Genomic DNA, 14,143 nt, shown 5'->3' on the forward strand with positions numbered 1-14,143 from the left:
ATGTTTAAATTAGAGCAGCCATTCGCGTAGACAAAACAAATTTAATCTTTCGGCTCCCTTATCCTGAACGGCCTTGCCAAGGCCGTATCTTGGAACAAACAGTCACCCTGTTGGGGCTCTGCAAGCGAGATGCTCTTGGTTCCTCCCCCGTCTTCCCCACTGCCTGCTGATTGTCGTATCGGTTCTGGACTGTTCAAGGGTGTCACCATGGCAACGTGCTGTGTTTTCGCTATAACATTCTGCGGACTGGGTCACTAGTGGGACTGCCGGGCTGTGCGTTTCTCAGCAGGCCAAACTCCCCCAACCTACCCTCTCCCCAGTCCAACGCCTTCGCAGCCAAATGTGCAACTGTACATTTATGTTATGTTATGTTATGTTATGTTATGTTATGTTATGTTATGTTCAGCAGTGCAAATGTACTGTTTGTGTGCCTATGTGCTGAGGTGTTTTTTTCCTGTTCCCACACTGTTCTTATCTTTATGAGGATAGTCTGTGAGTTGCTTTTTTTTCCCTCTCCTCTCCTCATGTGATGCTGTATTCTCCCTGCGAGAGTTAAGAGAGAGTTGTTTTGGCGCCGCATATATGGCGACTCGGTGTGTCTGTGCGTGTTGCTTTAATGTGACATGCACCTACAACACCAGGACAAATTCCTTGTGTGTGTAAACGTACTTGGCAATAAAGATTTTTCTGATTCTGATTCTGATTCTGATTCTGATTCTGATCATGTCAGACTCCAACCCCGTATAAAACAAAATACGGTGGAGAGATGATAAAATGCGTAGCTATATATAACTATTGAACTTTGCTAATGAACTATGAGTATGAGTATGAAAATCAAATAAAATTATCAATGTATTTGTGAGACAGTAAAATTACTGAAAGTAAACAAGCCAGCCAGAGCGGTGTCAATCTCGCCAGCGTCCCCGTTAGGCAACTAATACAATTTTTAACAAAAATTGGAAGAATGCCTTTGTTGCGGGTTAGTAGTGGGATCTGTTGCTGCCAGATATTGGTGGTCTTGATGTGTCTAGGGATGATCCATCAGACACTTCACAACGCTGTGTCCCCACGTCAGAGGATTTCCCCCTTCTAATCAACAGGGCTGTGAGAAATCAGCGAATACCAACCATTGTTTTTTTGGAAAATATTTTAGATAACACGAAGCATATTATAGGTCTATTATAGCCTATTGACTGCATAAAACTCCCTCTCTCTCTCTCTCTCTCTCTCTCTCTCTCCCCTCGTCCGCTCTTCATCCGTATATTCCAGTCCCTCCAGAAAAACGCGATTATGCAATCGCATAATTCAATGCATAATCAGCCAAAGTCCGCATATTTATGCGAGGGCCGCATTTTTTCAAATACGCCGCACTTTCGCCGCATAAATTGCCGATTTCCGCGCAAAATATGCGGGGCTTGCTTGATTTCATAATCCCCACATTTTCGTTGCAAAAAAGTCACATATTTCTTAGCAGAAAGTTGAAAAATGTTCATTGCATAAATATCCTGCATATTCCATCGCATTTTTTAAGAAAACGTGCAGCAAGAAATGCATTTTTGCCCGCAACAATCACAAAAAAACTCTGCATTTTTCTGGAAGGACTGATATTCTGGCTCAAATGAATACTGGCGCCCATCGAATTATAACGACCTCATCCACATTCTCAAAATAATTTCTCCCAACTCGCGTTCAACTCTTCACACCGTTGTCTTCAGACAAGAAGTTACCTTGTGAAATCAATAATGTTGTCAGACACTTTGAATAACAATCTGAGCAAAAACAAAAAAAAGAAAAGTGGCAAAAACAATCACTTTTAGTGGACAGAAATCGAGGGTGCACAATTGTCTCATTAGGTTAAATTGCAGCCCCATTCCCGAAGGACCGGTCACTGCTTACTCACTCATTACTGGACAGATTTCAATGATTTTTGTGGACATCTGTCTATTAGACACAAATGCATGGGGAAATGGGGTCCAGGTTGAAATAAACCGAAATTATCCGATAAGACACCAATGGGTGACATCACGGACAGTCCGTCTATAGTTTTACACAGACAATGGCTTAAACAGAAGGTTAGGTAGTGTGTAGATTGTAGCATCATCAACTCCTGAAAGACACCTCAAAGACATCACCGACCCCCTCCTGGACCCCCTGCAGTTTGCCTACAGAGCCAATAGATCTGTAGACGATGCAGTCAATTTGGCCCTCCACTACATCCTCCGGCACCTGGACTCTGCAGGAACCTACGCCAGGATCCTGTTTGTGGACTTCAGCTCTGCCTTTAACACCATCATCCCGGCTCTGCTTCAGGAGAAGCTCTCCCAGCTAGGCGTACCTGACTCCACCTGCAGGTGGATCACTGACTGGAAGCAGCATGTGAAGCTGGGGAAACACATCTCCGACTCACAGACCATCAGCACCGGATCCCCCCAGGGCTGCGTTCTTTCCCCCCTGCTCTTCTCCCTGTACACCAACAGCTGCACCTCCAGTCACCAGTCCGTCAAGCTTGTGAAGTTTGTGGACGACACCTCCCTCATCGGACTCATCTCTGATGGAGACGAGTCCGCCTACAGGTGGGAGGCTGACCACCTGGTGAAGTGGTGCAAGCAAAACAACCTAGAGCTCAACGCTCTAAAGACAGTGGAGATGGTTGTGGACTTCAGGAAGAACCCAGCCCCACCTGCCCCCATCACCCTCTGTGGCTCCACAATTGACACTGTGGAGTCATCCCGCATCCTGGGAACTACTATCTCCCAAGATCTCAAGTGGGAGCTGAACATCAGCTCCCACTTGAGATCTTGAGATCCCTTACCACCCCGGACACAAACTCTTTGACACTCCCCTCTGGCAGGAGGCTGAGGTCCATCAGGACCAAAACCTCACGTCACATGAACAGCTTTTTCCCCTCCGCCACTAGCCTTATCAACAAGGCCCGGAATCCACCCTGACTCTCCACCCCTGGCTCTTCATGCCACTGTTCTCTCTCTGCTGTAATGCTCTTTGCTCTTTATTTATTTTTTTATTTCTATCTTTATTTTTAATTTATTTTAATACATACTGTGTACATATACTTATACTTATATTGTTTAATATTCCATCTAGAGAATGTGTGACGTGCACCAACAACACCAAAACAAATTCCTTGTATGTGTTAAAACCCTTTCTGATTCCTGTGTCACATTGCATAGGATTGAGTGCATGCTCTGTTCCCCTTACAAGCTCTGCCTTCACAAGCTTTTTTAAAGATTTTCATTACAAGAGAAGTGAGGACCAATGAAATTAAAACATATATTTTTTGTTTCTGATGAAATATGATCACTTCATAAAAAGTAATACAAATCTTAAAAGGTTATAACTTATTCAATCTTATATTATTCACTATTGTAATCATTTGTATTTTACTCTTGTTTGCTAACTCTTGACCGTTAATGGGAACGATTTATACAGTGGGTATAGAAAAAAATCACCCCCCTTTCAAATAATCACATTTTGTCGCTTTGCAGCCTGAAATGAAGACAGACACAGTTTTTGTTTCATTCAGCTGTATTTACTCAGTGCAACTTATAACATCCAAGTGAAAGATATAACACCAACATGTCAGAAAAAAATAAAAAAATAAAAGAATAAAAAAACATAATCACTGAGTTGGAAAAAGGATCACCCCCTTGTTTCAGTATTTTGTTGAACCACCTTTTGCTTTAATTACAGCCTTTAGTCTGTTGGGATATGTCTCTACTAACTTTGCACATCTAGACGTTGCAATATTTGACCACTCTTCTTTGCAGAACTGAGTTCAGTTAAATTTGATGGTGACCGTTTGTGGACTGCTGTCTTCAAGTCATTCCACAGATTTTCAATGGGGTTTAAGTCTGGGCTCTGACTAGGCCATGCAAGGACATTCACCTTTTTCTCCTGTGGTCAGCTTTGCTGTGTGCTTTGGGTCATTGTCATGTTGGAAGGTAAATCTTCTTCCCATTGACAACTTTCTGGCAGAGAACAGCAGATTTTCCTCAAGAATTTGACAGCATTTCGCCCCATCCATTTTTCCTTCTATCCTGACAAGTGCTCCAGTCCCTGCTGCAGAGAAACAACCCCATAACATGATATTACCACCTCCATGCTTTACTGTAGGAATGGTGCTATTTGGATGGTGAGCTGTATTGGATTTTCGCCAGACATATCGTTTGGCGTTGAGGCCAAATATTTCAATTTTAGTCTCATCTGACCATAACACCTTTTTCCACGTGGCCTTAGAATCTTCAAGGTGCGTTTTGGCAAAGCTCAGTCGTGACTGCATGTGGCCTTTCTTGAGGAGTGGCTTTTTTCTTGCAACCCTCCCATACAAGCTACATTTGTGGAGAATTTGTGATATTGTTGTCACATGCACACAATGACCACTCTGTCATGAATTCCTGCAACTGCTTCAGAGTTGCTGTAGGCCTCTTGGTAGCCTCTCTGACCAGTTTCCTCCTGGCTCTTTCATCCAGTTTGGAGCACCGTCCTGACCCAGGGAGGCTCTGTGTTGTACCAAATACCTTCCACTTCTTAATAATAGACTTCACTGTGCTTCTAGGCACTGATAAAGCCTTTGCAATTTTTTTGTATCCATCTCCTGACTTGTGCCTGTCCACAACTTTATCCCGGAGATCTTTTGACAATGCCTTGCCACCCATAGTTGATTGTTTTTTTCAGTTGCACTACCAAGGACTGAAATGCTTCAGGAAAAGCTTGTTTCATGCTGAGCTAATCAAAATGACCACAGTTGATCACAGTTGAAAGTCAATTGGCTTTGTGTGCTATTGAGAAGGTGATTAACTACACCTGATTGGGTTTACAAGTCATTTTTAGGAGGGTGGTGATTTTTTTTCCTTCTCAGTGATTCTGTTTTTTAATTTGTAATTTTTTTTTCTGACAAGTTGGTATTATATCTTTCACTTGGATGTTATAAGTTGTAAATACAACTGAACAAAACAAAAATTGTTTGTTTTTGTCAGTTTTCATTTCAGGCTGCAAAGCAACAAAATGTGATTATTTTAAAGGGGGGTGATTCTTTTCTATACCCACTGTAACTGTCATGTTTTTTTTTCTTCTTCTTTTTTTGCAGTGTTTGTTGTCCATTCAAAAATGTGAAAAAGCACACACTCCAAGTCCCATAATACCTTGCGTGGCAGATGAGACGCGCGGGGCTGGGAGTGGTTGATTGCTGTAACGTGACACTACATCCGGCTTTGTGAGCAGCTGCTTTTTTTCTCTCCCGGGGCTACATAAACAACGGCCGCGAGACTCGACCGGGAAAGTAACCCGAAAGCCCGAACGCATCCAGCCAGACGCGCTGTAACCCCCCTGGCCCTCCCAGACATCACGGTACGTTCAGGGCTCCACAAGCTTTAATGTTGCTTTCATCAACTTTAACCTGATAACATACGTTTGTTTGGAGCATAATGTGTGTGTCATAACGCCGTCTATGTGGTGAGCAAAGGTTAAATATGATAACGTTAACGTAAAACCGACGAATGTCAGTCATTAAACTAACTTCACCCCGATACTGGGAGCAGGCAGGGATAGACGAGCTGTTAGCTGTCAGCTGTGCTAAAACTGTAGTCTGTGTCTTCCAGCCGTCATCTTCTTTGACTAAACTTACTTGGAATGTTCGCTGGACCGACTAGGGGTTCCTTGCTTATGTTCTGTGTGAGCACCACGTCGTGGCCGATTAAATTGATTTGTACAATGTGAGCACATTCAAAGCGTGCAGAATGACTGATTTTTTTTTTTTTTTTTTAAATGTGTAGTGTTGGGGTAACACAACGTGCAAGATAAGGCACAGTGTCTGCACAGCTTTTGGTAACAAATCCACAGCCATCAACTAGGGGTGGGAATCATCAGAGGCCTCACAATACTTCTGTCACCACACGATATTATTGCGATTTTAAACATATTGCAATTTATTACCTATTTCCCAACTTCCGATTTTTCCCAATGTAAATTTTGTCAACATCTGTTTTATCTAAAAAGATAAATTTCTCTGTTTGTTCATAGGGCTGGGCGATATGGAGAAAATCAAATATGATATTCTTGACCAAATACCTCTGTCGATATATTGTAGGATTGACGATTAGTGCTTTAACAAAATGTTATTTACGCAATGAGATTTTTCATAAATAATCATCAGAAATGTCGATTTAATGACAAAATGTGTAAAAACAAATAATAGAACAGCTAGAATAGTCTGAGTTCAGAAAATGACATCACTTTACTGTAATGCAGCCTTCAAAACCAGGAAAAGACCACACTTAATATATTACGATGGTTAGCCCCCTAGGCCCCTCGTCTCGGCTAGTTACGTAGAAAGCCGTGCAGATTTTGAACAGCTCACCCAGAGACTGAAGGCAGGACACATTCAGAAACCTGTATCTCACTCAAAACAGCATGGATGTTTTTTTTCAAAGTTTGTATGCATGTGGAAGCACCAGAGACACAACATAACACCCCAAATCCCAGAAAAAGTGATTTATTCATAATATGGACACTTTACGTTCACTGTGTATGTTTCTTTCTGTGTCCTCTTTTCCTTCCTTCCTAGTTCCATCATGAATTTCTTCCTGGAAACGATCCAAGTCCTCCTGCTGTCCCTCTGGTACAATGTGGAATCTTTCATCCACATCTTTGTGTCCAAGAAGAAGAAGAACATCGCTGGTGAGGTGGTGCTGATCACGGGAGCAGGTAGCGGGATCGGCCGCCTCATGGCTCAGGAGTTTGCGGCTCGTGGCACTGTGCTGGTGTTGTGGGATATTAACCAGGACGGGATGAAGGAAACGGCTGGACTGGCTAAGCAGAGCGGAGCCAGCAGAGTCCACTACTATCTGTGTGACTGCAGCGACAAGAACGAGGTTTACAGAGTGGCTGACCAGGTAAGGTTCCTTGAAAATCTGAACAACAGGGCACCATGACACTATTTACAAGTCTATCTTTTCTCCAAGTACCATGCACAGCTCTCTGTACTTGGCTAGCCTCCGTGGTTTATTGCAACCTGTTGTTGTTGGGGTACACCAGCTGCCAAAAAGTTATTTTGGCCATAATTTGGTATAGGTTACAGTAACACTGTACTTGTGTCAAGTCTGATAAATCTACTCATTATTTATTTATAAATACATTTTTGGTAAAACTGCTCTGCACTGGCTGTGCCGTTGTTTTCCTATGGGGAGAGCGGTGGAGACAACTGGGAGGAAGCGCCACCCTCCATTGCCAGTATGGAAATCAGGGCGTTGCCTGGAAAAGGCATAGCATTATCAGCACTACCCAGCCCTGAGTGGTTAACAGTTGTGCCATGGTACTGCCTTCAGAATCATGTATTAGATTACATTTAATGCTAAAATCCTACAAAGTGTGTGTGTGTGTGTGTGTGTGTATAAAGTGACATTATATAATTATGCTATATAGTCCATAAAAAAATAAAAGCGCAAGATAAAGCTGTTTTCGCACAAAAAGGCAATTTGCTTCTCGTTATAATAATATTTATTATATAAAGAGCCCTACCAAGCACAAGTTTAGTTTCTGTTGTCCAGCGAGGAACTTGAAACCGTTTGTTTTGGTTGGGGGTTTGCTGGGATCCTAAAGAGAACTGTTTTGGTGTTGAGAGAAAACACTAATTTGCTGCACTAAGTTAAATGTATTAAGTTTAAGTATTTTTTTAAAGAAGATTTTGTTGGGCTTTTCCGCCTTTATTTGACAGGACAGCTATGTGAGAAAGGGGAGAGAGAGGGGGAAGACATGCAGGAAATGGTCACAGGTTGGATTTGAACCCTGGACCTCTGCGTCGAGGCATAAACCTCTAATTATATGTGCGCCTGCTCTACCAACATATTTTAGTTAGTTTACTTAGTTATTTTTGTAAACAAAAAAACGGTATGCAGCTCTATTATGTGAGCGAATACAGGTATTGGATCGGGACTCTGCATCACCAGATGTTCATTATTTAAAAAATTGGATTGGGATCAGGGGCTCAAAAAAGCTGATCGGGACATCCCTAATGCTTAGTGCCTCGGTCCTGGCCGCATCACTGTCATGCCAATAATGGAGTTTCACACTTTATACTAGATGATGGCGGTAATGCACCAAATTGTTTTAATAAACCTCAAGAAAAAACACCACAAGGGCCACACCGCACCACGTTTCATTATGTCAGCCCCTAATCGCTGGAGCTGCTGCGTGAGGCAGCGACATTAATACAACAGGCTCTTAACGTTACCCCATCAAGGCCTACCCATCTGTGTCACTCAGGGCCAGTCTCGCATTGCCAGACCTTCCTCCACAGCACTGCGGAGGAGGGTCTGGCTAGTCCACACAACATTCTGGGCATTTCTTTAAACCAATCACAATCGTCTAGGGCGGTGCTAAGCGCTGGAAGGAGCCTCGGTGCCTCTGCAAAATAGCCTCGGGAAGGAGCTTGTTTTGGTGTACATTCAAAAGTAGTTTTAGTCGTGCAACAGAAAACTCAGACTGGACAGATAGTCTAGCTAGCTGTCTGGATTTACCCTGCAGAGATCTGAGGAGCAGTTAACCATAGTCGTCCTAAATCAACCGGAGTTTAGAACGTCAACACAAAGAAATAGGAAAGTGACGGACATCCGGCCGAAAAGAGTGACATCCGGCGGAATTTCCGGCGGCACCGGAGCAATCCCTGAAGTGGAATGTCGTGGATATGCTGGTGATGTCTGGATTCTTTATTCTTTCTCCTCACTAAGCCTTCTTAAAATGTGTCCCCCTGAACAGTGTAGTTCAGTAGCCCTGCTGTAAGCTTTGTACAGTCACATTTACCTGAGCTTAGTGAACAGCTATTTTGCATATCCAGTGCAAAGAGCCAGAGGCAAGAACGGGAAGGGGGCGAAAAAGATTTACATTTGGGCCACCAAAAATGTACTTTTGCCAACAGAGGGGGCTTGATGGCCCATGTGGCCTGTGCTTAAAAATATTAGCATCTATCCCTGTTATTGTATGCAATTTAGGCAATAAAAATGTTGCTTTTTCGAAAAAAGAAACCTCTTTTGTATATTTGCTATTTACTGTAAAGCAAAAGTATTTTTTATCCGATTAATCGATGAAATCGGTAGAATACTCGATTACTAAAATAATCGATAGCTGCAGCCCTAAATGGGACATCTTTGGGAATATTTATGTTGATGTTTATGTTCTCATTCATCTCGTTTCCTTCTTGCACAGCTGCTGCAGTTGACGCCTGTAAACACAATGTTGCAATGTAACGTTAACTAATTAGCATTGTTGTCCCTATGGCTGAAGTTACTGCGTAGCGATCACAGACCGTATGTCTAGATGTAGCGATAGGCGCTCACTAGATCTGCTGTCATTGCCTGGATTGGAGGACAGGAGTTGCTCTGCTATGCATGGCAACTGTGTTATACTTAGCAACGGTCTGTTATCAAGAAATATGAAGAATGCCTTAGAATTCAACCAAGCCATGTAATACATTGCATTAGTGTGGATGGAGGGCCAAAGAACGGTGTATCTAAACCCCCCTCTGGCTGACATGGCGAGGACTGTAGTGCATGGTTAGCTCCAGAGGCGTCATTAGGCCTGGGCGTCCCCGGCTGCATCCTGCGTTGACTCAATAACATGACTTTCCTAAACTGCAACTGGACTGATTGTTAATCAGAATCAGGTGTGTCAATGCAGACACATTAAAAAGATGCAGGGCAGTTGTCCACAGCACAATGCCTGATTAGATATATGTATCATCATCTTGCAATACCATGGGCTCAAATTCAGAACCTTGGACGCCGTATGCTGTTTCTGATCTCAGGGAGCTATTATCCGGGTGATATCACAAGTGGCATTGCAACACCTAGTAGACAAGGTGCAGAATTTTAAACTACTGCTAAAAAATGAATTTCTCATTAGAAAATTCTGAGATTTGTGTACTTGGTTAAGACAACATAATGATACCTGTAATTTATTTTCACAAGGATCAATAAATGCCAAACTGATGTTTAAAGATGCTCTATTTTGCATTGACTGCAATGTGTAGATGAGGACACAATTCAAACATTTTTTTAAAATTCACTTTTTGAGAGAAAATTCTGAGATTTTGCACACCAAATCTACAATCCTCTTCGAATGTTGTGAAATTTTTTCCATGAACATCAAAGATTTAGTTTGGAAGAAATTGCAGTATTTGTTTATACTACTGTGGGCTCAATTTTTGATAAATCAATCAATCAAAAATTTGAATGGTACATTTGTGGAGGACAGTCTGGAGATGAAGTTCCCCAAATTTGGTGTCAATTGAAACAAATGTGGGAGGAGATGGGTTTAAGAAGTTTTGCAGTTTTTGCAAAAAGTAGAGTGATGGACTTCAAAATTGCCAATAAGTAAAAGCAGAGTACAGTTTCTGCTCTATTGGGGCTATAGTTTGGCGTAAGTTGCGACGTAGCATGTATGGCTGATTTGTTTAAGTTTAGAATTTTAGATGGGTGCTGTAGCGCCACAAATCGCACACAAATCGCTCGATTGCGTTTGGCATAGGACTGGACTGGCAACATTTGGTGAGTTTTTGTGCATGGGAACATGGATTTCTTAGTAATAATAATAATGATGATGATGATGATGATGATGATGATGATGATGATGATGATGATGATGATGATGATGATGATAATAATAATACAGGCAAAAACAATAGGGTCCACGCAGCTTCGCTGCTCGGCCCTTGATAATAAAAAAGCCCCAGAATGCCACATGCAAATTAAGGAAACAGGTATTTTCCAAGGCACTCGCAGTTCTTAAATTTTTTTTTTTTGTAGAACTCATGGTAGAACTATAACTTGGTCCAGTTTAATTTTGCGAGGCGAATAGAATGGGCAGCTACGTGCGGAGTCCGACCATCATGCCATATTTGTTGCTATCGCCTAGCAACCGTCTGTAAGTGAGGAAAGCTGTGAAAGGTGTAATTTGTAATTTTCGGAGGAATCCTAGCCAAATCAGTCTAATACATTAATGCCATCAACACAAAGTTTAGCAGCGCAATACTAATGATTTTGTTTGAAGTTCCTGTGATCTTTACAGTCTATGGTTCAGACTCAAACACACAGAGCTCTGAAGCAGACCCATGCGTTGCTTAGTGTCCACTCTCGCTGTAAAAATAGAGATGCGCCTTCAGTGGTCTGTGCAGCTTCAGGTTTATAATGGACGCACTCTGCTGTGGGTATGCTGCAGCAGATGTGTCACATTTGTGCTCCGTGTATTTCTACCGTAGTTTCGGTTTTCCACCGCCGATGTAGAGCAGCGTACAGCGACTTCCCTGAACTTTGTCTCATTCAGAGACCAGAGACCCAAACGGGGATCTGTGCGTGTCAGAAGGTCTGAGATCTACTGTATCAGCAGAGCGATAACGTAATGCACAGCAGACTATGGTGCAGGTAGATTATTTTCTGAAATATTGTGACTTCATTCTTGTAATAGCCTATTATAACTTTATTTTTCACCAAATATCACGACTCCTCCAAATCTCAGAGAGCACAGATGGGATATATTTTGAATGTGCACAAAGTTTTGAGCATGAGCAGTAATCTTGCTCAAACACATCAGAAATATTACAGTTCAGGGGTTTATTAATTCATTAAAATGAATTCAAGTATCATTGAGGTAAATAATTGTCATATGCACATTTAAGGAGGTTACATCCTCAACAAAAGAGGAGGGAAGAGTAAATTATGCCTAGGCTACATGTGTGCTGACTGAGGTGTGATTAGAAAAGTCGTTCTACAGGAGAATAAATAGTTAAAAGCAATACAGAATGCCTAAGAGCCTTACTGCAATATATTCCATTATGTTTTTATATTTGGATTGTAATCTGTTTCCCTTTACATAAAGATATTTTCATCATAAATTGATGCAGAAAAAGGTAGAAATGGGTGCATAAAAATTCCCCATAAGGCAGGAAATGAAGTGTTTAATGCTAAAACAATTCTGGGGGTGGACCACACAAGAGTCACCACACAAATCTGGAAACAAAACCCTGGCCTTTGGGTTGACAGACCAGTTATTATTAGGCCAAATGTTGGTGCCATCTAACTAACATCTACAAACTGGTCAGCTCTAATGAACATACACTTGCTGTTAACAAGCTGGGCAATTGCCGTTTTGCATTGCATTCAGTTCATTTAAATGGGTCAGGGCTAAGCCCCCAACCTCCAAGTCCTAGAAACGCCCCTGGTTAGCTCACACAGCCAGACTAAAACATGTGGTTTAGCTGTGACTCAGGTCACTGTGATTTCAGCCTGCCTGGGTTTCCTGATGCTCTGATCCATTTGCATGGAGATGCCACAGATGTTAATCCTGCTGAAAGGGTAGAAGTCATTAACCTCTCTCTGGGTTGGTGAAGACCAGAAGGGATTTTAGGGTTTGATGCCATGGAGGCATATTCTACTTCCTTTCAACTTTTAAAGGGGCTTGCACTTGGTGACAAAGCAGCAGACATGTTATTGATTGGTCCAAACTAGGATGAGCAGATACATGGTCTGCTTGATATAGAAAGGAATTTATAGCTTGTGTTAGAAAACAAGCTAATTCCTGGATTGGTGGTGCTTGATAAGAAAAAAATGCATATTTGGGAGCTCTGTCTGCCCTTGGGGATATCTTTTACTAAATAGGATTGCATCATACATGACAGCCATTCCTTTGCTCCATGCAGGTAAAGCGAGAGGTGGGTGACGTCAGCATTCTGGTCAACAATGCTGGGATCGTGACAGGAAAGAAGTTCATGGATGCTCCCGATTCCCTGATTGAGAAGACGATGGAGGTCAACACTATGGCTCACTTCTGGGTCAGTCACACACAGCAGGCCACACAGCTGAGCTTTGGATCCATGTCCTTTCTTAGGGAGACTTTTTCTTCGAGGAGCAACCTTAAAAACGTGGACTAACTGAATCAGACACATAACCTTCTATTGTTACAGCCACACACACAGTGTTGATAACTGGATACTACTTCTTGCTAGATTTATTTATATATATATATATATATATATATATATATATATATATATAAAAATATAAATGTTATTTTGTAATTTATTCCCTGTCCCTTTCTGCTTAGACCTACAAGGCCTTCCTTCCTGCCATGATTGCCAACAATCACGGCCATCTTGTCAGCATTGCTAGTTCTGCTGGACTCATAGGAGTCAATGGATTGGCAGGTGTGTGTTTTCTCCTCCTCATCATATGCATGTCACTAATGTTACAGCATCTTTAACAATTTTTGTTCGTAGAAGAATTCTGGTTGAAAATTAGTAGTCTAATGGTCAGACTGCCACCTCCTTCATTCAGTGCGACATCTTCTTCATTTTAGCCTATTTCTGTTTGGGTCAGATGTCATTTAGTTGAGTTTTGTCCTAACCAATCGGTAGCAAGTTAAGTCTCAGTGGACACAGAAGCTGTAGCTGGTAGCAGTTGCTAGGATCAGTAAACTTAACTTCTTTCATGCCATTCAAAGATATATGTCTATTTATTTTTATTTGTAAGTCAAGTTAAAACAACTGTACAGCTGCTTTTATGTTTGTCACCATGTTGTGACCATTGGGTTGAGCTAGCTATGGCCACATTCTTGGTGGCACGGGGGTACAGGGGTTAGCACTGTGGCTTGTGCTTGTAAATCCTTTCACCTGGTCAGTGTGTTGTTGATGAACACACAGTTGGAGTTAGGGATGTGCTTAGTAGAGCTGGCAAGGCCCGAGCCCGACAGAATTCGTCCCGAGCCTGACAAGTACATTTTGATTGACAGCTTTTTAAAAGCCCGAACCCGTTTACAGCCCGACATTAACAGAATGTCGCTCATTTACCGCGCAAGCCCGAGCCCGTGTAAAATGATATTAAAAGACAAAAAAAAAAAATGAAATAATGACCGGGCAAAGATTTTCAGCTCTAGTGCTTAGCATTCTTTCTGTCAGGGCAGATCAGAGCATCTGTTAAATAACGGGTAAAGCTGATGCATTTCCCAGCCAATGTTTGTTGTAGCCCATTGTGCTCTGGGTAGAACACTCCTCATGGTGGTCTTTAAATCAGTCAAGTGTTTTCTGCCTCAATGAAATAGTCACACAGACACAAACAACCAATTAACAAAACACAACTATTAA

General features: G+C 42.0%; 1 protein-coding gene across 5 annotated transcripts in view; it reads left to right on the plus strand.

Moving 5' to 3' along the window:
- The window catches only part of LOC116040786 (epidermal retinol dehydrogenase 2-like), a 92,319-nt gene that overhangs the window by 10,075 nt on the left and 68,101 nt on the right, over nt 1-14,143 (plus strand). Inside the window, exons 1-4 of one of the 5 annotated variants that reach the window (XM_031286456.2) lie at nt 5,201-5,364; nt 6,581-6,908; nt 12,704-12,835; nt 13,108-13,207. In XM_031286456.2, the coding sequence (XP_031142316.1) occupies nt 6,588-6,908; nt 12,704-12,835; nt 13,108-13,207 (553 nt within the window). In that variant the 5' untranslated portion in view covers nt 5,201-5,364; nt 6,581-6,587. Of the gene's footprint in view, nt 1-5,200; nt 5,470-6,580; nt 6,909-12,703; nt 12,836-13,107; nt 13,208-14,143 lie in introns of those variants that run through there. The other 4 variants (XM_031286432.2, XM_036005341.1, XM_031286448.2 and 1 more) reach the window with 4 other exon arrangements.

Source organism: Sander lucioperca, chromosome 9 (genome assembly GCF_008315115.2).
Source record: "Sander lucioperca isolate FBNREF2018 chromosome 9, SLUC_FBN_1.2, whole genome shotgun sequence".
Taxonomy (NCBI): Eukaryota; Metazoa; Chordata; class Actinopteri; order Perciformes; family Percidae; genus Sander; species Sander lucioperca.